The sequence below is a fragment of the Polyodon spathula genome, chromosome 1, assembly GCF_017654505.1.
Source record: "Polyodon spathula isolate WHYD16114869_AA chromosome 1, ASM1765450v1, whole genome shotgun sequence".
In the NCBI taxonomy this organism is placed as follows: Eukaryota; Metazoa; Chordata; class Actinopteri; order Acipenseriformes; family Polyodontidae; genus Polyodon; species Polyodon spathula.
Window position 1 is genome coordinate 81,181,257 of NC_054534.1, and position 25,963 is coordinate 81,207,219.

A 25,963-nucleotide genomic window follows, 5' to 3' on the forward strand; every position below is an offset into this window, starting at 1 on the left:
AAAAAAAAGCAAGTAAAAAAAGTTATATCTAATGCCATATGCTGAGAAGATTTTCCTTACACTTCAAATCCAAACTAATTCAAATAATGAAACTCTACATTGTAACTTTAAAATATATATATTTTTAAACGCTTAAATATACATATTAAATGCTAAAGAAAGGTAAAAACGCGTGCACCAATCAGCAGCTACATTGACATCTATGCCATCCAATGGAAGTTTGTTTGCTCTTGTTTGATTGGGTGATTCAGACGACTCTGTCCAACCCCTCACTCTCCCGAAAAAAAATAAAACATAAAAAAATATAACTCGAGGAAGATTGATATGATGGCTGACGACTGACTCAAGGAGGACTGATGCCTGATGTCCGACGACTGACTGCAGGAGGCTGATTTCTGACACGGGAAGGACTGATTGTCTGAGGATGTCCTAAAATGGACACCGTATCACTATTACGAACTAATTTTGATCTCGTAATACCCGTTATTTGTTTTCTGGTCATATTAATTGTTAGTGGTTGTTGCTTTTTTATATATATCTTAATAAAATATAATTTTAAATAAATAAATAAAAACAGTGCCCCTAATATCTAAACAACTATATTTATAAATTAAATACAATGAGTAAAAAGTATCGGGGTAAGTTGATGGTTGGCCAACCTGTCTTGAAACGAGTTTTGTTTCTCTTTTGCTGGCTTCATTCATCGAACAGGGTGTTTGCGACCAAGGTGTTTAGTCTGTGTATGTTTACTGGTTTATAAAGTGAGCAGGTAACTTCAAATCTGGAAATGGAAACGTCTCATGTGAATTTTTCAACTTCGAGCGGCTGTGATCAGCGAGTGCAAAAACTACAACAGCAAATTGCAGTAATGAGAAAAGAAATCAAGAACCTAAGGTTTGTAAGTTTAGTTAGTTACCAATATTACAAGGCGAATACGATATTTACATTAGATGTAAAACAAACAACATACATACCAGTAAAATGAATGGCAATTTGAATAAAACGTGGCAGTCTGGCTTTGCATTTAGTTACGTCATGCCTATTCTACGTGTGCGTCAATTCATTTGGCTTTTAACCTAATACTGAATGTGGACGGTTTGATTTGTACAAGTTCTGTGCCAGTGCTGCATCATATCCTATTTAAAAAGATTTACATAACGCCATGTTAAAAAAAAAAAAAAAAAAAAAAATCTCAGCGCTGGTACAGTTGGTAATGATGCCAGTATAACAAACGCCATTTTTTATTTTGTTTTTTTGCTTCACTGTAAACGAACTGGACAGCCAACAAGGCAAGGTACAATGGTAATAAGTATTTGGAATTATTTTAATATAAAATGGAACGTGATTGTTTAGGGGACTGTAGCTATTTTATTTCATTACACAGCAAAACTTGGGTGAGAATTGCATGCCAGCATTGTAGAGCAGGGCTTGTTGCACCTTCAGGGGCAATTAAGACAACTGTTTGAACTTTTTTAATGATGTATTTCCAGGCAACATGCAGATTCTGCAGTTCGTGAGCAAAGGAAAAGTTTAGCTGCCCTCCAATCTGTTGTGGCAAGCATGAAAGAGGATGGACGTCTGAAGGATGCAAAGACAGACTCGTTGCGGACTGATTGTACAGTGACAAATCAAGCTTTAGAAAAAGGTGTTCAAAACCGTATACTATGTGTACTACGTGTTTATTTCATTTACTGTATTCATTGTTAAGTTGTTTGGTTAAGTAACACCTTTTTCTGTTTTAGGAGTTATTCAGACAACGCCAATCGGTTATATAGAGTCCTGCTTCTCTTCTAAAAATGGGACCCCAAGGCAACCCACAATTTGCAGTCTGTCCCGTGCAATACTGAAGATAAACAAGTCAATTTTTAACAATCCAGAGCATTCATTAATGGGCTTAGACCAGTATTCACATGTGTGGTAAGTATGGCCCACTCATACGTTGTTATTTTCAAAAATATACCTGTAGTATATGCTTTGTTCTTATATTTTCTTAACAGTTTTGGTTCATGCAGCAAGTACAAACAATAAAAGTGCAGCACATACACTGAATACCAGGGATGATAATGGAAGACCTAAGACACATTATTTTTATTTAATACCTTGTTTTTAATAATTTCACAGTAAATTCCATGAATTGCAGTCATTTTCAAGGTAATAACCGGTTCTTTATTGCCTGATCATTATAAATGATGATTGGGGTTACATAATGCTGAAAGTTTTGAATTTCCTTAAAAACAGTTTTGATTTATAGTAGTGAACAAAAATAATGCTACAACTTATGTCTCAATTTTGATGCGTTTCCTGCAGTCTCGGTAATCAAAACAGTATATCGCTACGCCACTGTTTGCTGCAATACCATAGTCATTTTATAATGAACTGACATGCTAAAGTGCATTAGGTTCTGTATCATTTTGTTTTCTCTTTGTATAGGATTATATTTGTCTTCCATAAAAATGGACATCTGAGCTATAAGGCGAAGGTGAAACCACCAAGACTCAATGGAGTAAAAACTGGGGTCTTCTCTACCAGAACTCCCCATCGTCCCAATGCAATTGGACTTACTCTTGCAAAATTGGAAATAATTAAAGGTAATTTTTTTTTTTTAGTAGTAGTTTTTAATAGTTTTAATTTATAAAAAAATATATACTTTGAAAAAGCACTCTATAAAAATCAGTTAAAGGAGCGATAACCAAGGTTTTAAAATCCAGCTTACCTTTCATTATTGTCAGTGTGAACTTTTCATCTGTTTTGGTTCTTGGCATGCAGTTTACACATCAATGTGGAATATGCTGATATTTTAAAGACACTATAGATTAAAAGTACCTGCTGGTTTCTTATCAAAAGTACTAGAATGCAGCCATTTATATACAGTATAGTATTTTAAATATTTGCATATTCTAAAATTATTATACTAAAAAACTAATTATTATACAGTGAAAAAACTAAAATTACATTGATATGATTTCATAAACAAATAATTTGAAACATTTTATTTTTTAAAGGAGACACGGTTTATCTGTCTGGAATTGATATGATACAAGGAACTCCAGTCCTGGATATTAAACCCTACATTCCTGACTATGATTCACCAAAAGGCAGAAGAAATCCGCTTGATACAGTGGAAAGTGCAAACCAGGACCAAGCTGAACCAATGGCAGTGGTTAATGATAGTGAGAAAAAAAATACAATGAAGAGAGATGTCCTTAGTGGTAATTTGGCAATTCCAAAAATTACTGTTGGCCATACAGAGGAAGAGAAGTTTTTGACTAACACCAACTTTGAATCTCAGATCACAGTTTTATCGGATAAAAATGCATCATGTGACTCAGAAGTGGATGCTATTTATCAGACCAAAAATGAACAAAAAATGCTTTCTGCTTTAGCAGAAGTTAAAAGCTATGTAAATCAGAGTGATGCTTTCAGCGAGGCTACTGTGGAAAACGCAGCCATCCAATCATACTGCGCTACTGCAGATCCTTGCAAGGATGAGCCTAATAAATTTAATGAACACGTTGTGTATGATGAAGCTTCCAAAACTACCATCGCATCCTGGATAAGATCATCTCCAGTGACCAGTCTGGAAGTCCGGTTCACTCCACATGCCGAGAGGGATTTGAATGCCTTTGAACCCCTGTATCAAGCAGGTGCAGTAGAAAATATGTTGGTCAGACTTGGGACAATTTAATGACAATTAGCAGAAGCTTCTGAGATAAGAACATAAGAAAAACAGTATGTGTAAAGATAAAAACAAAATACAGTAGTCTTTGGCTAAGAGAACATCCCTCGGAAAGCAAACAAAGTGTTCTCTAAGACAGAGTTAGCCACCAGACATAATATGAATAAATAAATACCTATGTATTACTTGTCATGACTCACGTGCATTAACATGATGAAGTGAACTGAATGCAAGCAAGAGAGACAGTGGCACATTTTTCCGTTTGTTTACATGCCATTTTGTAGCAGTGAGGTGCACTCGTGGAAATCGGAATACAAAACAATTCAATAATATGACGGCGATTCTGGAAAGATTTAATAAACCAATCGGTGTCCTTCAAGACACTCTTGCGATAACACTTTTTTACAAAACAGTACTGTATCCATAGTGAGTGAATCAGTATTGGTACCAAGAAGGTGTTCTTTTAGCAGGAGCATTTACAATGGGAAAAAATATGTTTCACTACAAGGGTGTTCCCTTGCCTAAAGTAAAGATGTCAATGTATGTGTTTTAAACTTACAATTGATCCCATTATAGCTTTTTCATTTTTTTCTGTGTGACAATGAGATGGAATGTACTGCAAAAGAAAAAACATCAAATATTTTCAATAACCTTTGATTAAAAATTCCAGTCGAATATTCTGTGAAAATCAATTGTTTGGCACAGCTCGAGGTTCAGCGCAATCCCAGGATACCATGTGGTGTTTCAAATGTATTTACTGTTTTTATAAGATTAAACCTTTTGATTTGTAACATCTTTTCTGTTTCTCCTGTGGCCCCACAGAATTAGGAAAGCCGAATTTCCGGTACCTCAAGTCTGCAGATGAAGCCAAGGCTGCTATCAAAGGTGTGCTGTCAGCCGACCCCCGCTCGGTGTACCGCAGGACCCGTTGTCAGGACCAGCTCTTCTACTTCACTCTGGATACAGCCCACATTACCTGCTGGTTTGGGGAAGGGTTTGCTGAGGTCCTCAGAATAAAAGCAGCGACAACTGAGTGCTCTGGTAGCTGTGCATAACATGCAGTATACACAGAAACTCTCAGAAAGACATGTGTGATGGTCATAGATATTTTACTGTGAGGAGTAGCTGTTTGTTACCTTTACAAAATAACTTTTGATTTAAAAAAAAATGGCTTGACTTAGGCTTTGGCAGATATAACTTACTATTTGGCAATACACACAGACAAAAATGTGGATTTTTTGCACATTTTAAATTAAAAAGCAAAATCTTAAGTTGTTTGAAGCAATTCTAACTAATGTTTTAAATAATAATAATAATAAAAAACTGCATACCTGACTACACTTTCCTTTTAGCTATTAGTTTGGGGTTTTGAAAGTAATAATTAATATGTAGTTATTGGCAGGGTGTATGGAAAATACATTGTTCCTTGCATACACAGTCAGCACTCGCATATCCGACATACAAAAATTTTGACTTCAGTGACGGTTGAAAGAGTGTGACTCATATCTGATTATTTCATTTTGGCCCATTCCAACCATTGTACCTTTTTTGCGTTACCTGAAAAACGGACAATGTCAAAAATACAAAAGCGGGACGTTAGACGGGATACTGCCAACATGAAGGAATTTCCATACAATGCCTACACTACACTGCTCAGCTGTAGCTGTACCGCTATCTGGTAAAGCAGCACACTTTACCTGTTAATTGTAGAGTCCTGGCTTAATGAATGCTGCATTCGAGAACGTGATAAACCATATCTTTCTTGAATAGTGACATTTTGGGAAAATGGATTATAGATAGTTGATAATATATGACCTTTTATAGAAAAAAATTAATTTGAAGTCTACAATCAACATAGCTTTTTGGTTCAATGGATAATACAGACACATTTCTTCAGCTTTTCCTATACATTTATTTCAGCCAGGTAAAATAACTGTGTAATTTCTGAGCTATCATTAAATACATTTTAATAAATTACAGTTCGAAACCAAATTTTTCCTGGAACAGCAGACACTGGATAAAAAAGAAAAAACACCTACCACGTGTAGCACATACAGTTGTATAAATGGGATGTCTCTCACACAAATGTTTAATTTGTTATACAATTAGCATTCTTGATAGGTAAAATCTGCAGCTGCCTGTTGTAAGAAAGTGGGGGAAAAGCCTTTTTATTTATTCTTTGGTATGTACACCAGTAAATTAGCTTTACAATTACATAAACATGTTCACTATAACTGCTTCTGGTGTAGGCCTACAAAAAAATCTCCCATTGAACTCAAACATTTACTTGTATCTATAAATACACCAGGTGTTATTTATTATTTAAACATGTGGGTTTTTTTTTTTGTGACTGGGGAAACTCAAATTTGCCATTTTATTTTACTCACAGAAAAAAAAAAAAAAAACTATTTTCATTACAGCTTTTTTGTGTTTAATTGTGTAAAAGAAGCATTCCTGGTGATGACTACAGATAATTCTGACAAACAGACTTGATAGACTGTTGTTTTGTGGTCCTAAGCTGTACTATAAATCCTACTCCACTTGGGGGCACTTCAGTGACACTTTTTTTTTTTTTTTAAGTGGATTGAGATATCCATGAATTTGCACTTTTACAATTTGAAACAAAGAAATTAAGTGAAAATAGATAAACCAACTTTAACAGATATCTCCATTTTTCAATATGATGCTCACCAACTTTTCTGTAGCAGGGCAATTTTGGCTATGAAACCTGGCTTTAACATTGGTTCTATGAGACAAAACAGCATAACTAACCTGAGATTTGAAGATGACCTTCATGAATAATACAGGTAATATGTAAGACACGTCTGCACAACTTTAAGACACCATATGTCATGGATCAGAAGAAGCAATCTGACTTCTAAATTATTCACTTGAGTCAAGTGGGGATGCAGCTTAAACAGCAAATTGTCAAAATATTAGTGCAATACATAACCCAGGTTAATAATGACACATTGTAATTGATATAAGAAAATTGCATGTGATACATTTGTCATTGTTTTCTCTTTATTAAATAACAAAGTGAACAGCCTCAATTCAACACACTGCTAGTTCATTTTTCAATCTGGGTAAGCCGGACCAAAACAAAAGTGCACGGACAGGTCACTAAGCAATGCAAAACGGCTTTAAAACTATACATATTAAAAGAATAATCGTTTTCATATTTTTTTAATTAATAAAAATGCTCAATGACAAAGACAACCCTTCCCCAGCATGGCACTAAATAAACGATAAACGTCTTACAGACTAACCACACAATAAAAAAATATGAAAACTAATAATAATAATTAGTATTTTTATTGTGCAGACTAGAGATTTTTCAAGATGTTTTGCATCGCTTTTGTGCTTCGTCTGTGCAGTTTCCTTTTAATTCGATGATGACCACCTATATATGTATATGTATGTATATATGTATATATATATATATATATATATATATATATATATATATATATATATATATATATATGTCACAAAGGAAAAATACCGCCTACCTACTTGTGTGGCATTAATACATAATTACATAACAATATATACATATACTATATTTATGTATATATATATATATATATATATATCTATCTATATATACACATAATGATTATAGTGCCTACACACTTTTTTAGAGAGCCTACATCACATTGCGATTATAGTCTGCTTTTACTAACCTTGCAGCTTTCTGCAGGTGTTTTCTATCTTTTCCTCTGCTTTTTGCAACTGTTTGAAAGTAAAAATGAAGAGAAGGGAGAACATGATCTTACAGCAATACCCAGCTCTGCTTTGTGCCGCTGTTAAAGTGGTGTGTAGGTCCGATAATATCTATACACCGTCTTTCTGTCTTTTTTCTCCATGTCTGTAAGCTGTGCATCAGATACAGACAGGACCATCTGAGGATTGCTCCACTCCACTGTAACCTTTGTGCTGCGCCAGTTGTGTGACTGCACACAGAGCAGACTAACTTTCTGAAGGCTACACTCCACATCGTTGCAAGCTGCACGGTGTTCCTGGTTGTGTGACTGCAAGCAGCCCAGACAAAGACACACAGCTCAGTGCGTTGGTGCTTCAGCCCTCAGTGCTTGGTGCTACAGCGCCCCAGTGTCTAGGCCTCGACGTCCGCGGTACCCTCTGAGCCTCGTGCCTCAATGCTTCGGTGCCCTCTGTGCATTAGAGCCTGAACGCCTCTGTGTCTCAACACCCTCGGTGTTCAAGTGCTCCCCGATATTGTGGCTTTGTGCCCTGATGTTCCATAACCTCTGTGCCTTTGATGCTTTGACTCCCTTGGTGCCTCGGGGACTCCACTCCTTGGCGCTTCGATGCATTTGAGGCTTTCAAGCCCTGCGCATCGGTACCCTCGGTGCTCCAGCGCCCCAAAGCCTCAGTACCTTGGTGCTTCAACACCCTCGGTGCCTCAAGGACTTGGCACTTTGACGCCGTCAGGGCTTTCAAGTCCTCCGCTTCAGCGCCCTAGGTGTGCTCGGTGCTCCAGCGCCCAATAGCCTTAGTACCTTGGTGCTTCGACACCCTCAGTGCCTAGAGGACTGGACGATTCGATGCTTTTGAGGCTTTTAAGCTTTGTGCTTCGGTATCCTCGATACCCTTGGTTCCCTGGTGCTCCATAGCCTTGGTACCTCGGTAGTTTGACATCCTCGATGCCTTAAGGACTCGACGGCTGAGGCACTTCAGAGATCCCTGCAGTGATGGCTTCGGTGCTTTTCAGTACCCTTGACCCCCAGTGCCCCAGAGCCTCAGTGCTTCGACACCCTTGGTGCCCCAGGGTCTTGACGCCTAGGTGAATCGACTCCCTCTATGCTAAATCACTTTTTGCATCAGCGCACTCAAATCCCTGAAGGTTTTCAGTGCCTCAATGCTTTATAGCCTCGACGCCTCGGTGCTTTGACTCTGTCAATGCTCCAGAGCTTCGATGCCTCGACGCTTCGGCATTTGCCAGCCTCAATGTCGGGCTTTCACCTGTGCACATCCTGCAAGAGGAGCCTGCCCCCACAGGACAAACAAGTCATGTGCCTCTACTGTGCTGGCAGATAGGACATTCTGCGCTATCTGCGCTGGTTCTAAGGAAAGCACCCTGCAAAATAGAATGGCACAGTTCACAGGCGAGACCTTTGGGGCCAGCCTGGAAGAACCGTCTTTGACTTCTGGGTCCCAGGTTTTCAACCTCAGCATAACTTCGAGTATACCCTGCGTGCAGGCTCCAGACCGTCTGACTCGCAACTGCGCTAGATCACCCTCCTGGGGTAGTAAGCAGGTGAAAAATGCGGATCAGGTGAAGGGCATTTCCAAGTTAAAGAGCCAGGTGGGTGCTCGGCGGTTACGTCCTTCTATTAAGGACACCCTACCCGAATGAAGTCCAGACGTGGTATTGGAGGCTCTCACTAAGGCCCCGTTTGAGCCTATACATTCCATAGAGCTGAAATATCTCTCTATGAAGACAGCCTTTCTATTACCTATCACCAGAGTTGTAACAAGTCGCCAAAATTGGGACTCCAGTCGAGTCGAGTCATTGGGGAGTAAAGACCAGTTTTGACCAGTGCTTAACTTGTAAAGAAAGTGGTGTCGGGGTGCAAGCAATGACAATAATACCGTCCTTAAGAACCATACATTCAAAATCGTAACACTTTTATTTGAAAGAGTACTGTACGTACTAGTGTTAGATGTTTACATTCACGTATTCTACATCATATCCAAAGAAGTAGTACGTGCAGAAAAAATATAGGCAACCACAGAACAAATAATATATTAAAAAAAAAAAAAAAGCCTGTATACATGCTTTGTTATGGTTTTGTATTAAAATGGTTTAAAAACAAACAAATTAGAAGACATTCAGAGGGCTCCAGAAGGATGACTGATTTAAAAAAAATGAAAAAAAGCATCCCAACACAAACATTGGTTTGACCGACAGTCTGCATTATTATCAGCGACGTGTATGCAACAGAAGCCGCTGGTAGATTACAAAAACGATTAATTAAACTTAGGCTAGGTAGTTGTTATCTTAGTACGTTAATTAATTAAATTATATTCATTGAACCAGATTGTTATTATTAGTTATTGTTTTGGTTTAATATAATATAGCAGGCTAATGCTCCTATTGAAGAAGGCTACAATATTGTTTATTCATTACAAAGTTGTTGTTGTTCTTTGTTGAAATTAACGGTCAGCTTTCATGTTTTGTTGTGTACTACTCATTTAATCAAACCAAGTAGTATAAGTTGTTGTTTGTAGCGTTCATGACGTTTTTCAAATCAAGCAAGCTTATTTATGTATAAAAAAATGACAATAGAGTTGCAGCCAGTGTCATCTTACTTAAAGGCACTCAAGCTGAAATTGTAAAGTAATTTAAAGTAGTTTACAAACGTGGCAGCGCATTATGTCTCTTTAGTTCACGCAAGAACTCGCAGACTTGATACAACTGTGTTGAGAATTTAAAAATAAAGCATTTATTAGATTTTTAACTACAGGTACTGGGAATACGGCTGCAAGCACAGAGGTTCCAGCCCCGACACAAATTAAACACTTAATTTCAAGATATCTTGATTTAATCAGGTTAGTTTTACAGGAGTTTAGCAATATATACATACAAACAAAATATGTTAAATACAAAATTAGGGTGAACAATAACGTGGTCGTACTTGCCCCACTTATGTTCACCATTAAAAGTCCACGGTTTCTGTTTGTTTTTGTCTTTCCACTTTAGTGAATTTGATTCCTTGATCTATTTATAAGCACATTTTGCCACTGTATAAAGTCCCCTTTCACTGTGCTCAATTGGGTTGGGTGTTTAGTAATGAATGATATCACAAAATAAAAAACATACCGGTGTCCAATTTTTTCTCACTACTCAACTCTGACACTCCCCTTTATAGTTTTGTTTCAGGTACGTTAACCAAATGAAAGGAAATTTGGTGGCATTTAATTTCATGTTGTGATATTACTTCAAGGTTTTAACACATAGGAGACAAATAGAAAAATAAAGAAATTCACCGATAACACAGAATCTGTACTACATATCTCTCCTCTTATTTAGTGTAAGCTGAGCTATGGAATGTCCTTTTCCATTAAATGCTAACTAGACATTTTTAAGTAACAGATACTGTTTCACAAAAGCATAACATATAATAAAAAGGTGTCTGCTGGAGTCCTAATAGCATAAAAAAACATAATACTGTACTGAAAAAAAAGTACCTATATATATATATATATATATATATATATATATATATATATATATATATATATATATATATATATTAAACTTTCTTTCTGGTCACGTCTTATACTTTAATATACATACATAAAACTTTTAGTTAAAGTATAAGGTGTGACCGGAAAGAAAGAAAAGAAAAACTTAACCCTTAGTTAAACATTTTAAGACTTTAAATATAAACTTCTAGTTTCACAGACCCTGATTAGCACTGACCTTGGACTACTTAATATTAGTTTAGGTAAACTTCCAAGTGTTTGTGGTTTTTATTAGTTTCATTAGGTTAACAGATGTGTGCTGTAAACAATGTTTTATTCAGAATTGGATTTAAAGGGAAATTTAAAAATAGCTACAGAGCAACTTAAGAGCTATGGTGTCCAGAAATAAATAGACAAAATACACACAACCATACATACATACATTAAATAAAGAGAATAGTCAGCACTAAATACTTCCCAAAGTATTTGCTTTTCAAGCTTTCACTAGGCAAATTTTTACTTATTAGAAACATTTTAAATGCATTCATTACCTTTATTTGTGTGCTAACAAAACCTGAAACTGAACTCATTCGGTGCTTTTTCCGTGTTGTTTAATTTGCCCCCCACCCCCTTTTTTTTTAATAACGAATATCGACTACCTACTCATTTTGGAAAAATACCGCTGTTGCATTGTGACAGAGTTTTGAATTAATTCAGGTTCTAATTTTAGCCGTTGGAAAAAAACTAAAAACATACTGGTATAAATTAGTGGCAGTTACCGGTTGAATGCAGTTTATTTATATTGTCGCTTTGCAGTGCTGGCAGGATGTATGTAGCCTGTTTGTTTCTCTCTCGGTCGACTGTATAAAGCTAACTTCACCATCGCAGGTACTTTTAGTGTACTCTCCATGTTGTTGTTGGCTTTTTTTTTTTTTGGTGTCATTTCCACTTTCCTCAGTGATCAGAAATCTGTCTTTGCTTCCCGTCTACACATTTTGATTCCCAGGCTCCCTACTGCTTGTGATGTTATGATCACAGAACGGTGCTACAGGCTAGAAAGGTGTTTCTATTTCCTTAGCAATGGTCTTAACAGCCTTGGAAGGAGTTTATGTGCAAAATGACAAGATTACTGTGTGTGTGTTAGAGAGGGGCTGCACGTTTGTTATTGATTTTATCTTAAAGACAATGTAACCCGGGTCCCTGAAAGAGAAGATGACCGCCAACTTTGCGAAGTCACATCACTCACATTCGCAGGTTCAAGCGAATGAGACTGAAGTATCAGTTCAGTGAATATTTATTACCTCGGGAAGCGGGACCGGGGACGTTACTCCACGGAGGGGTCTGTCGGCAGCTTTGCTATAAAATGCTCATTAAATACCTGACAAACAGGCATATCCCCAAAATATGATTTGGTGGTCATCTTCTCTTTCAGGCAACCGTGGTTACATCCGTAACCTATCGTGTTGTCTTGGTGCAGCTTTCACCCTCGCCCTTCTAGATCTGTGTGCTACATGTAGCCTGCCCTTTCATGCCATGTTACTGAAATAGCATCACCAACTCGGACAACCTTCATTCAAATTGGGTTGTAAACATCCTTAATTTATGCATAAAACAGGTGGAAAATCTGACAGAAAAGGCTGTTGGAATGAAAATAAAACTTTAAAATTCGCCAGTTAAGAAAAAATGTAAGCAAAAAGTTTTGGAAAACATTTCTAAAAATAATCTGAACGCCAACACTTTGATGAATAGAGGCACCTTACATGTTTCACAATAGACAATGAGGCAATACGATTTACATACTTGTATTAACTATTGGAATTAGGTCACACACAGTTTCTGAACACCGACACTTTAATGCAGTGGTGGCCAATACAAGAAGTATTGAGATCCATTTTGTGAACAAGAGTACAATAAAGTAATCCCCTTTTGGTCAACTGGGAGTATCTGTCTTTAAACCAGTGGTGACCAATACATTAAGGTAGCAATGAAAAATACTACTACTACTACTACTGCTAATAATAATAATAATAATAATAATAATAATAATAATAAATAATAATAATAATAATAATAATAATAAAGAATGCAAGCATATCAGCATTTCAACTAAGAAAGGACGAAAAAATTAAAAGGTGTTTTTGGATGTACATAAAAAGTTTAAACGACTGGAAAATATATTTCATTGCGTTTCGGACAAAAGCCCTTTGTTATGGCTGCAATGTTCTTTCCATTAAAAGCCCCTGTATTGTGTAGCTCCAAACGTGGGGTTAAGTTCAGTCAATCTGCCTGCCGTTTTGGATTCAAGTCTGATAAGTAGGGTGATTTATTTCTACAAGTTTTGTGTTATTCTTTCTAACAGTTTTTGAGCTACAGCGCTTTCATATAAAAAGTGTTTTTTCGTGTAAATTTGGTTCCGGGAGAGCGTTTATCGTTAGAATTTTTTTTTTTTTTTTTTTTTTTTAGTTTTTTATTAGAAGGGGTTATCCAGTTTGAACTACTGCTCCCAGAATGCACACCGAATGGCTGATCGTAGCTAACATTTCAAGATTTTCACATCACAAGCGTAACAAAGCGTTATATTGTACAGTACAGAGTAAGTAAATAAATAAGAAAAACTGTCAGTGATAGAATGTGCATGTATTTTAAACCTACATGTACACTTAGGCTGACCGACTAAGCGCCTGAGCAGCAATATTATATAATAACGAAACATTTCCAATAGGCCCAAAACGATTATTTACATAACATTAGCCTTAAAAAAAAATCGAAAACACCCAGACAACCACAAAAGCCAGAAGAACTTGCAAATAAGTCATTTTTGTTTATTTCTAACCATTTGAAACACTGTACTGTACAGACAGTATCGTTTATGGCAAATACTGTAGTCAGGACCAACGTATTTATCTGTACTTATGATTACACTGTGTAACAAAAAAAAAAAAAAAAAAAAAAGTTTTTTTTGTTCCTGGGTAGTAAATGTTATTTCCTAATTGCTTATGCCTCAAAAGTATAGAACATGGCTATTATTCCCCACAAACTTTGCTTTTGTGAGCAGTGAGTAGTTTTTCGAGATTTACGATTATACTGTAAATACAGAAAAACTGTAAATAAGATATTTGATAATTATCAAATATCTTATTTACAGTTTTTCTGTATTTACAGTATAATCGTAAATCTCGAAAAACTACTCACTTCTAAATCTTTTGTAGTCATTTTTTATTACTTTAGTATAAATACATGTTAATTTGGATTCATATGTTGTTTTTTTCTGACTTTATGTGAACGAAAAGACACACATTTGCCCGTTTTCCCATTGGAAATAGTGTTATTTTGAAATATCACTGTCCTGGTCACAAAAGCAAAGTCTGTGGGGAATAATAGCCATTTTCTATACTTTTGAGGCATAAGCAATTAGGAAATAACACTTACTACCCAGGAACAAAAATTGTGTTACATAGTGTAATATAGCAAACAAGGCTACGCTATTGTATCATTCACAAGTTGTAAAAATAAAACATATGGATGCAGACTTATTTGAGCGATCACCAGCAACAAGTCGCCTGACAATACGTGGAATAAACTTTATGAACGCAACAAACAGCATGGTTATACAGCCTAACATATCGAAATTGAGCTGGCTGCACAAATATGCATTCAGACTTTATTTATTTATTTATTTATTTATTTATTTATTTTTAAGTTACCGAAGACACACCTTTCACAAAACAGTACGAACAGCTGCATGTCAATAAAATATTTAAATTAAATACGGTACTGTAACGAGTTGCTATTTACTCCTCAACTGGAAGTAGACTACAGGGTCCACTTGGAATAAACCGAAAGAACCCGAACAAGACCACTCATGTTTTCTGAGAAAACCGATTTACTCAGACTGAGTTAAACGCTTAGCAACACAAATTAGTTCTTCATAAAATCAGACAAAAAACGTTTTATTTTTTAACGGGTCCATATTCTAATAGCGCGCCTTTGTGTTCAAATGCTTAAATAAGTTTAACATTTGCACTCAGTTGTAATATTTATACTATTATGTCTCATGTTCAGGATACTGTATACGTGGTATGCTGTATGAAGTATTATATATGTTTCACTAATAGATGATAACTAGCATGTTTTTGCAGTGACAAAATGTTGCATACAAAACAAAGCTGGTCTCATAGTGCTGCTGTAGTGTTTAATAAAGTCATGTGCATAGGGACATTTTTTTTTTTTATATAAAGACTGTAATAAGTCAGTTGACACATTTCATAGCTGATCTCACATTTTATGTCCAAAACAAAAAAATGTGTTGGGTTGCAGTGTTTTACATAGATCTCTTAGAACAGTCCGGTTTCACCTGCATTATACCAGGCTGGTTGCCTTTTTTTGTGTGGTCTTCACATCATCAGTTGCTGTACAACATATTTCCTTCCACATGTATAGATACTTATTGTATATTGATACTGTAGTAAATTCAGGTAATATATATATATATATATATATATATATAGATATAGAGAGAGAGAGAGAGAGAGAGAGAGAGAGAGAGAGAGAGAGAGAGAGAGAGAGAGAGAGAGAGTCAGTAACAAAAACTTTGTTAAAATAATGTTATGGTTGCAGTTCAAAATCACAAAAGTTGGGAAATGGGACCTTAAGGCATGCAACCTTAACTCACCCCTATTTGCCTATACGTCACATCAGATGTGATGTCATACATTACATCAGTAATGACATTAGCAATGACATGAATATTGGCATATCTAATCACAGGACAAGTGCTCTACCAAGACTGCCCAGAAGAACATTACACTAGAAAAATAATTTGTCTGTGCTGGACTGTAGCTATCATGCTTCGTATGAAAATCACTCTGCCAACATAGACACAATCATAGACAGAACAAGACACTTTCATTGCTCTCACTGTCACGCGGGCCACTCTTTCAACTATTGTCTATAGACGTGATATAGGTGTTGCATAAATACTGCTTACTTCCAATGCAAAACTAGGTGCACTTGTCATTATGCAAATACTGAACTACAATATGGCATTGCCACATTTATCAAAGACCATTGGATTCAAAAATGCATTTCAATATGTACTTGCACAGTAAAAGGATACTTTTTTCTAGAACAGTGCCATGGAGAATGAGGACCAAACTTTATTGTTTTGTCTTGTTATTGCCATGTGAGTTCCTAAGAACAGCAGACGGCACAATATTCTGCAGACCAACAAACACACCCAGGTAATGTCCTTCTGGGCAGTCATGGTGGAGCATTTGTCATGTGATTCGTCATTAATGAAGTCATTACTGATATCATGTATGACATCATATCTGATGTGGTGTATAGGCATTATAGGGGTGAGTTAAGGTTGCATGCCTTAACGTCCCATTTCCCGACTTGTGATTTTGAACTGCAAATTTAATGTTATTTTAACATCGTTTTTGTTACTGAATATATAGTGCTGTAAATTGCGCTTGGCGGATACTGTTGAGCCACTTCTTTTTAAGTTCTTCATTTACAGGAAAAGAGTGAGAGCTTACACTCGAGTTGTGTCGCGACGACGTTGAACTAAAAGCGACACAGCAATGCTCTGAGGTGCTTCCATCTCGTTTCTGATATTTCACAGATTTCAGTTTTGTACCTGTGGTACTTATTGTATGAATAAAAAAATATATAATAGAATAATAACAAAATAGTCTTCAACAAACACGAGTATACCAAAAACGAACTATGATCACCATCAGCAAGTATTAAACAGGAAGTAAGTATGCCAGTCTAAGTTAAACCAGAACCCCACTGACGCCATCTTGTGCACAGAGCCTGTTCAACTTGTCTATGGCTTTAAAAAAATACTGGGCTCCACGTGGAGTGCCGGATGCGCCCTATAGCCTGAAGATCTCAGGTTCGAATCCAGGCTACTGTATGTCACAGCTGACCATGACCGGGGTTCCTAGGGGCCGGCGCACAATTGGCTGAGCGCCGCCCGGGTAGGGAGGGCTTAGGTCAGCAGGAGAATCAACGGTTCACTGTGCACCAACGACCCCTGTGGTTGATAGGGCGCCTGTGATTCTACAGTGGAGCCGCCAGATCTGTGTTGTCCTCCGGCACTATAGGTCTGGTTGCCTCACTGTGGATCAGCAGCAGAGTTGCCAGGTCTGCAGTTTTCCCACGGAATTGAGCTACTTCAAAAACACAGCAGAAGGAAATATTAAGGAGTCATGGTTTGATAATGTAATTAGGTTAGTGGAATAACTTTAAAAGATTGAACTGTTTTCATGTTTGCAATATTGTTTGAGATACAGTACCAGCATTAGTATTTCAATAAAGGGATCACGCTGTAATTCCATTGCTGGTCTGGTATGAGTGTTGTTTTGTTCCTTCAGAGCTTCAGTACAAAAGTCACTAGATTTAGCGACAAAATCGCTACGTTGGCAACATTGATTATGTGCGGTGAGCGGAATTGTCACCGCTTTGCTCCGCTCATATTCTCTGAACACAACACAGACGTTCGCAGTTAAAATATGTCTTTCACACAGGATTTGCACATTACAGGAGAGTAGAAGTGAGTAAACTCTGTTTCCCTTATATGAGAAGTGGGTAAACACCGTTTACCTGCATATATCCTCGACTACACCACTGAGTAAAACTCCAAAGAAAAGTTTAAAGTACCTGGTATTGCCAGGCAAGTTAGGCAGTCTCCCATCCAACTACCAACCAAGCCTTAAAATTATTATTTTATTTCTTAGCAGACACCCTTATCCAGGCTAATTTACAATTGTGACATTTTTTTTTTTTTTTTTACATACAATTACTTATTTATTCAGTTGGGTTTTTTACTGGACCAATCAAGTTAAAGCAGCAGTGTGTCCCCCACCTGGGGTTGAACTCATAGCTTTCCAGTTAAGAGCACATGCTTAAACCACTACTTCACATATGCTGCAAGTGAAGAAGCACTAATGTCTTATTGTATAGCTTGTATTTATTTATTTATTTTTAAACATGCTTTTTATACAGGTAGACAAATGTCAGTTGCTCTGGATAAAAGCATCAGCCAAATCAATTTATACGACATATTTTTCTGGCTCGCTATTTATTAATTTATTTATACATTTATAATATAAACATTAATTTCTACATTTATTTATTTAAAAGTATTTATTTATAAATATATGTATTGCTCTGTGCATTTTTAAAAATAATTTCTTTCTTTCTACCTAATAAATTATTCCTTTATTTTTTAATTAAACTAGGAACTACAATTTATCAGAGATCAAAAATTTAGACAAGGAAGCTACATGCCACTCTTGTGCATTTTCCTACTGTGATGCATTATGAGCATCAGCAATTTACTCACTTGATTTTGAAGGTGTAGTATCCGAAGCATAATCAACAAGTACAAAGAAACATCATCTGTAATTGACAAACCCACTGGAACACATAAAAAGCTGTCTAACAAAGACTTGAAGATAATATCCTTAAGGTGTTGTTGTCCATCCATCAACAGTCCAAAGCATTGTTAACCGTTGTTCCATAGCCTTTTAATTGTGTTCCCCTTTCATAACAGAGGTATTCTTACTGCAACACATCCTTTAAGTCCTGATTTCAAGAGTGACCGTCCATATTGCTGATTTGATGGACAATGACACCTATGAAAGTAAAAATATATGAAATCATGACGACCTTTATGTACAAAAATCTTCACTAATATACAATTGAACAAGAACTGTTGAGTATTTAGTTTTGTTTCATATAGTATTAAATGGTAATGTTTATATGGTAGTGAAAAATAAATAAATATTAAGATAGATACTTATATGATATATTTATTTTGCCTCCTCTAAGGAGCCTCTACTGGTGTGGAAGTACCATTAAGTACATTATGTTCTTTTTATATTCCAGAGTTTGTGGCTGTAGGATTAATTAAGTGTCTATCATAGCCTGTTTAAAACTGCATCGAAGCTTTTTTCTATTCACAGGTTTTGTTGCTTTCTTGTCTTGACTGGATTTTTCGACATTGATAGAGTGCATGGCATGAACGTCATTTGAAAGATGTGCATTTAATATGCTGTTATTTGATTAATGAATAATAAATTGAAAGGTTTCCTGAGGCTGAGGGCTCTTTGCAAGATGCACTCCTACTTAATAAAAAGAAATACATTAAAAATGATTGAATCATAGGTTTCTAGGGATATAAATGGTTCTTTATTATACCCCCGGAGCTTTCACACGAAATATATGATTCTTCTCCTTTATAAAATACTTACAGGTTTAACTTATAATTACTTTCCGTTTTGTACATTGACTACAAACCTACAATGGCCACAATAAAACGTTTTTTTTTTTTTTTTTTTTTTTTAATTGAGGGGTTGGACAGAAAATAGAAATAGCCTACATACCATAACCTTCCACACCACTTTCAATAATGGTAATAGGGGCACTGTTGGCAGCCATGCACGATGAAACTAATGCGTCAAGACGAAACTGCATGGTGTATATATTGAGATTCTGTTACACCAGGGAGGTGCAACGTATATGCCAAGCCAAATGGTCATTTAGAGATATCGCGAAATTCATTTCAAGACATCTTAAATTGAACTGCAGATATCTCAAACTAACTCGATTTCAAGATATGTCAAACTCATTTCAAACTGGACAGGCAGAAATCTCAACCTGGACAGATAGGAAATCAATTTGAGATATCTCAAATTCAATTCGAGATATCTTGAAATCGAGTCAGTTTGAGATATCTGCAATTATATTTAAGATATATTGAAATGTATTTCGAGATATCTCTAAATGACCATTTGGATTGCCATACAACGTATGCAACCAGTCTTGTGATGGACGGTACATAGTACAATATATTATCAAATATATCTTATTCACTACATAAGATATATTTCATCATATATTGAAAGAATATTTAACGTGAAACAACATTTAAAAAGACGCAATTAAGGAAACTCAAGGCATGCAATATAAAACATGGTCAGTATAGAGAGATGATCTTAGAATACGCTTTGAGCTGTGTTGTATTAGAATGTCACAGTCAAAACTATTAGGTGAAGAGGTCATGGCCAGCTTTTTCCAATAAGTATCATTAGGGAATCCATAAATAGGTAAGCCTACTTTAAATAGACTAAACATATTTTACTGTAAGGAAAACAAATGGTACTTTATAGGCTACGATTCTCCTGTATTGTTGATAATTGACTTGATTACCATGTGCAGTACAACAATACTGTAAAACTAAAGGTTTAAGAATTAAACATACATCTTGTGCAACCGATTGAACTGTTTGAGAATATGCATAGATTCACAACGTAAAAATTATAATGTAAAACTAGAAATATATTCAAAAATATAAAAATGTGTTTAACACTTTTGTTTATGTTTAATTATTAAACATTTACAGTGAAATATAATGATTGGATAACTTTTTAGACTCAATTTTGAATTAAAGTATAGGATATTTTGAACTGAAAGTCCATTACAAAAAAATAATTCTGATTAATAAAAGCATGTATCATACATAATTTAATGATGTATCATTCCTGCTTCACAGGAATAAATATAAAGAGGTTGTCTGTTCCTTCCCTCTACGCCTATACATCAAGCGTTTACTAATTAAACCTTCAGCAGCAAATTATGAACCCATTTTAGTACTCACTACAGTGTGTATTGTGACAATGCTTGTTTCGTTGTACTTCTAGGCTACAGTATAAAAAATTCAAATAAAAACTAAAGTGTGTTTAAAATATTCCCTCAAGATTCATATTTCATTCATAAACATTTGTTTTTAAAGTGTACAAAAAAAGGTAAAATAAATAAAGAATCCGAGCATTGTAGCCAACTCAAAATGCATATTGGAAAGTTCACAAAAACGCATGGATGAAAACTACTTTAAAATGTTAGTGTTAAAAAAAAGAAACCCCGTAAAATCAACTTAAAGTGCGGTGTTCGAACTATCGACATTAGTGATGTTTGGTTTTCATCTCATTGTCTGTGATGGCTTTTCTCTAATCTTGGTAGATATCTGGTATTATCGTTATCTGCAAAAGCTTGTAGAATCAGTTTGTAAGTATAGGGTATTATTAGTAAGAATAGTCACCGTTCTCTATCCGTATCCGTGTTTATATTCAATAATCGCAAATCACACTGTTGTAATTTCTGTCTGTAAGCACAGGCTCAAAATGAAGTTTTCTCAAGAATAAAAATAACACAGTTTGCCTCTTGGCAAATGAACATGATTACTCGTTTAGAAGGTTTAATATTTAAGAATTAAAGGTCTGAATCAAAATAAGTATTGTTTATTGTGTTAACATTGTTTGTGCTTCTATTCCCGACAATTAAAACAAACCAAGTTTAAATCTTTGGTTTCAAAATTATGTCAGTTTTTTTTTTTGCATACTATAACAATAACAGTATAATACCAAATACAAAACAATACAATACATTAAAGTTGACAAGGCATTACATTATGGGAGTACCCTATTTTGGTTATGTGATTTAATAACGCAAATAACGCTGCAAATGGCAAATGTTTTTAAGAGTAAATGTCGGATTCCGAAGCCGAGTACTTTTGGTTGCTTTATTAGAGCAGATATAGCGGCAGCTTTTCCCTAAGTAGACATGCAGCGGTTGTTTGCATGATAGCCCTGTTGTAGCAGACGTTATGAAATGCTATGGCTCCAGACGTACTTCAGGTGAATGAAGTGACAAAGATGGGGAAGAAAAGGAGACAAAAGCCTCGCACAGAGCATGAAATAACTTTTAAAGAGCTGCGTCTTAAAAAAAAAAAAAAAGCCGGATTCCAATGAGTGATTACAATTAAGACCACTTGATATTTGCACAGGCTTTATTATCCGGGTTGTCGTTAAGATCTTTGACAAATAGTCTTGTCGAGGAGTCTCTGTGAGCGGGTATTCCGTGGCCATTAAACGTGACTCGTTATCAGTGCTAATGGAATATTATTGATGCGATATTTTTCAATTTGTGGAATCCTGCAATACACAAGAGCATTAACCTCTTAAAAAAAGTGTAATATGTGCTATTGCTTAGTATTTAGTACGACTCTAGTATAATATGAATCTTATATATATATATATATATATATATATATATATATATATATATATATATATATATATATATATATATATATATATATATTAGTTCAGGCTAACTTTTTAAGGTAATGCTTTATATGCTAAATAGTTTTGATTGTTTCAAATTCAGAATAAAACAATTTATCTGAAATAAAGTTTAAAAGTCAGGCTATTCGACTGATTAGAACGATTTAGCACCATATATGTTGGCTAGTAGCCTATAGGCCTACATGCGCTAAAAACACAGATAAAACCTAGCACTTTAAGTTAAAATTACATTATGATACAATTGTTTTTACCCGGCTGTGTAATTGTTTTTTTTTTTTTTTTTTTACATCTTTAGTTTATAAGCGACATTTTGAATTCCCTATCTGAAAAAAAAAAATGCCAATAGTTTATGCTTTGAAGCAAACGTAATTAAAGCATTTTAATAGATCTGCATTATAACCAAATTATACATTTCAAAGCCACTGTCCAAGACTTGATTGCTTTGGTCCCATTGTTTTAAGTTTCAGTAGATACCAAATGTAAAGAACATGTAAAGTTTAATATAAATAAATATATGTTGCTTGCAAGCCTTTTGTTTACATAGCAATTGCTTGCTGTGGAATGGAAATCCAAATTAGGCGCCAGTTTGATTTTAATACCTTTTTCTTCTTTGTTTTAATTCCTCTCTATTGGTTCAAGTAAAAAAAAAAAAAAAAAAAAAAAACAAGCTAAAAACCTTACTAAATTAAAATGTCGTTTAATTATTTATAATTATTGAACGCACTATTGAAAATATAAGATTTTGTTTAATAGTGTTTTTTTATATATTTAAAAGACTATGCAATTACCACACAATGGATTTATTTTTTCTAGGTCTTATTGTTCTTTTGAATCCATGCATTATTTACATGGAATGTGTGGGTGGATTTAAGATTAAATTGTCAGATTATCGATAGATCTGAAAATGAACTGACAACAAAATTGCATAATCTGAAGAATGAATAAAACCAGTTCCCAGAGAGTGGTGAGGTTTAACAGTTTTGTTTATTAGAACACCTAAACCAGTTAGACCTGTTGCACAAAACTTACTGTAACATGTGATACTAATTATCAAAACGGGAAAGAAAGGGGAAAATAAAGTTGTACACAATTTTTTTTTTTGGGGGGGGGGGGGGGGTGTAATACAAGCATTGAGTCAACATATCAATATAATCAAAATAATAAGAAAAAAAAAAACATTTTATTCTATTTTTACTACAGTATTTACATGTCAATAAACATTATATAACAACATTGAAAGATATCTACTTAAGAACAAACTGCACTCAAAATTACACCCAAATGACTTTTTTCTTTTTTTAATGGAAATAATGAAGTTTCAATACACTTTATATAATTCCAGTGTTGTCGATATGGTTTTTAATATACTTGATATATTTCCACTAGTTAACAATACAAACTGCAAGAGTATATACTTATTTTGTTTCAGGCCAAAGAGACATTTTTAAAAAGGTTCCAAATATAACCACTAGGTCCTCAATAGTTATATGGTGAGGAGATTTCCAAATATGAATTATTTGAAACCCTTACTAATGATTAGCTTTTGTTATGATTGTGCTCCATAGAACGCATGAAGGAAACCTATATGAATTAATTCTGAAACATACTGTATAACTAACTATTAAAGAGCTCAATTCAAAATGTAATGTAAAGGCATTTTAAGTAAGTTAATCAATTTTTGTAGCAACCGTAACCAAGTCATCTGGAAAAAAACCGGACAAAACAAAACAAGCTCTCCAAATAGTAAGTAATTAAATAGTCCAAAAAGACGTGTTAAATTGCGGACACAAACCTTTCCATATTGCCGGAGTACGTTGCATGTCTAAGATACGCATTCGTACTCGGGATTTGGCTGCTACTATTATATTGTGTTAACGTTGTGTACTGACCAGGGGACATCCTTCCATAGATGTCCATAGTGTCATTTGTCATTGAAGGAGAATTGGGAATTCCCAGACGGGCAGATGTTCCATAAATCTGACTGTTCCCCTGGGAGTATGAACTTTGGTTCATAGACAGGTGCCCATTTGGCACAGAGTATGAGTAAGACATTGGGTTGGACCTAGAAAGCACGGACCCCCCACAAGACTGGGCTTGGTAGCCAGCCCCTCCAAGGTTACACGAGCTGCCAGCTGATGCCAGGTCGGGACTGAAGCTCCTGTTGGGTTGTTGGATTAAGTCTGCCCCAGAGGTTAGACCACCGTGATGTCCTATGATGGTATTGATGCTAAACACTCTAGCCTGGCTGGAGCTAAAGCTAGGGGAAGACGTAGGGTAGTAAACCGATGAGTGAGGTGCAATCTGTTGGCTGTAAGAGGGGTTCACAGTCACGTTCGGGTACATTGAATTGGCATAGCCGGATCTGGACATTTGCATGGGCGCAAAGACAGGCGATTCCTGTACATAGGCTGAATATGTACTAAGGTCACATCGTTTAAACCTCTTCCTTCGTCTCAGGAAGCTGCCGCTGTCGAACATATCTTCAGCATTGGGGTCTAGGGCCCAGTAGTTGCCCTTCCCAGGGCGCCCGGGTTCCCGGGGTATCTTAATGAAGCAGTCGTTTAGAGTGAGGTTGTGTCGAATTGAATTCTGCCACTTTTTGGAGTTATCCCTGTAAAAGGGAAACTTTTCCATGATAAACCTGTAGATGCCGCCCAGAGTTAATTTCCTTTCATGGGAGTTGGCAATCGCCATGGAAATGAGGGCAATGTAGCTGTATGGGGGTTTGCCCCTCTGGAATGGTCTTTTTCTTCTCCGGCCCCTTGGAAGATCTTCGGTGTCAGTGTGTGGCGTGGTAATGGAGACATCGGTCAAGGCGTCTCTCTCCACTTTTACAATAGGCATATTGCTATTAGCAATGGTCTGGTGATGTCTGGATCCCACGGAAGGTGCCTTGGAAAAAGAATGTTGCCTTTCTGCAGTCATGTGTCAGCGATGATTGACTCCAAACACAAGGTGCACACAAGCATATGGGGTTCAGTGTCTTAGTGTATACTGAAAATGCGACTGTATCGAGAACTATCAAAGTCAACACAACCTTATATAAACATTAATATAAATAACAGTGTCAATCTTCAACAGTTCATACAATACGACAGCGTCATTCTTTCTGTCGTTAAATATAGGTTATGTCACAGTGCATATATAGTTAGGTGAAATAAGGCATTGAGTTACCTAACAAGTCGGCTTTTAGCAATCCGCGCAGCAAGTAGAAACAAATATTCCGAAGGGAAATACTCTTGCTCGCTGTTATTCTCTGAAGACAATTTCGTGCATGCAAAGCAGTCTGTGCAGGAGCCGAGGACCAGTGGAAGTGGATGTGTGCACTGTACCAGTTGTATCTTTATATTCAGCCCATTGAAATACAGATATTTTTGTAATAGTGAGGCGTGGAGAAACCTGAGGTCTTCTTTACCTGTTGCTAGAAAGGTCACTCCCACACTCCCACACTATCGCAAATTTTAAAGCGACAGATACCTTTAAGTATATTCAATACACTCAAGGGCATTCAAATATTTTCGAGAACATTATTATTATTATTATTATTATTATTATTATTATTATAATATATATAATAATAATAATAATACTAATAAGGTAATGGTAAGACTTCTAGTATCGGATAAGACAAGGAATATTTTTGTTAGTCTTTTTTCCATCGTAAGGATAGTATAAGATTTTCGCAATGCGTTTAACGCACTGTTTTGACATGTGAAAAAGTCACGGCAATTGGTATTATATATAAGATATATATATATATATATATATGATATATATATATATATCTATATATATATAATATATATATCGCCAGTGCCCAAACGGTCGACGGGTGTGCATATCTTTACTCACTGGATAGCCTGTGTTTGAATCAAAACATTGGAGGTATTTTATAGAAAGGTTATTTATAGGTGTATAT

General features: G+C 35.7%; 2 protein-coding genes across 5 annotated transcripts; one reads left to right on the forward strand and one right to left on the reverse strand.

Moving 5' to 3' along the window:
* The first annotated feature begins 275 nt into the window (after positions 1 to 275).
* trmo (tRNA methyltransferase O) lies at positions 276 to 6,025 on the forward strand. 4 transcript variants are annotated; one of them, XM_041263827.1, is made up of 6 exons: positions 276 to 894; positions 1,491 to 1,645; positions 1,743 to 1,917; positions 2,431 to 2,588; positions 3,003 to 3,644; positions 4,499 to 6,025. In XM_041263827.1, exons 1-6 carry the CDS (start codon positions 788 to 790, stop codon positions 4,729 to 4,731), a joined length of 1,470 nt encoding a protein of 489 aa, XP_041119761.1. In that variant the 5' UTR covers positions 276 to 787; the 3' UTR covers positions 4,732 to 6,025. The 4 variants fall into 4 exon arrangements, with proteins under 4 accessions (XP_041119761.1, XP_041119790.1, XP_041119771.1 ...); XM_041263856.1 differs by having other exon boundaries at positions 279 to 894; positions 3,003 to 3,209; XM_041263837.1 differs by lacking the exon at positions 276 to 894 and adding an exon at positions 1,199 to 1,302.
* A 16,987-nt stretch (positions 6,026 to 23,012) lies between these two features.
* LOC121323097 (forkhead box protein E1-like) lies at positions 23,013 to 25,376 on the reverse strand. The gene has a single exon (XM_041263870.1). It carries the CDS (start codon positions 24,967 to 24,969, stop codon positions 23,818 to 23,820), a length of 1,152 nt encoding a protein of 383 aa, XP_041119804.1. The 5' UTR covers positions 24,970 to 25,376; the 3' UTR covers positions 23,013 to 23,817.
* Positions 25,377 to 25,963: the final 587 nt, after the last annotated feature.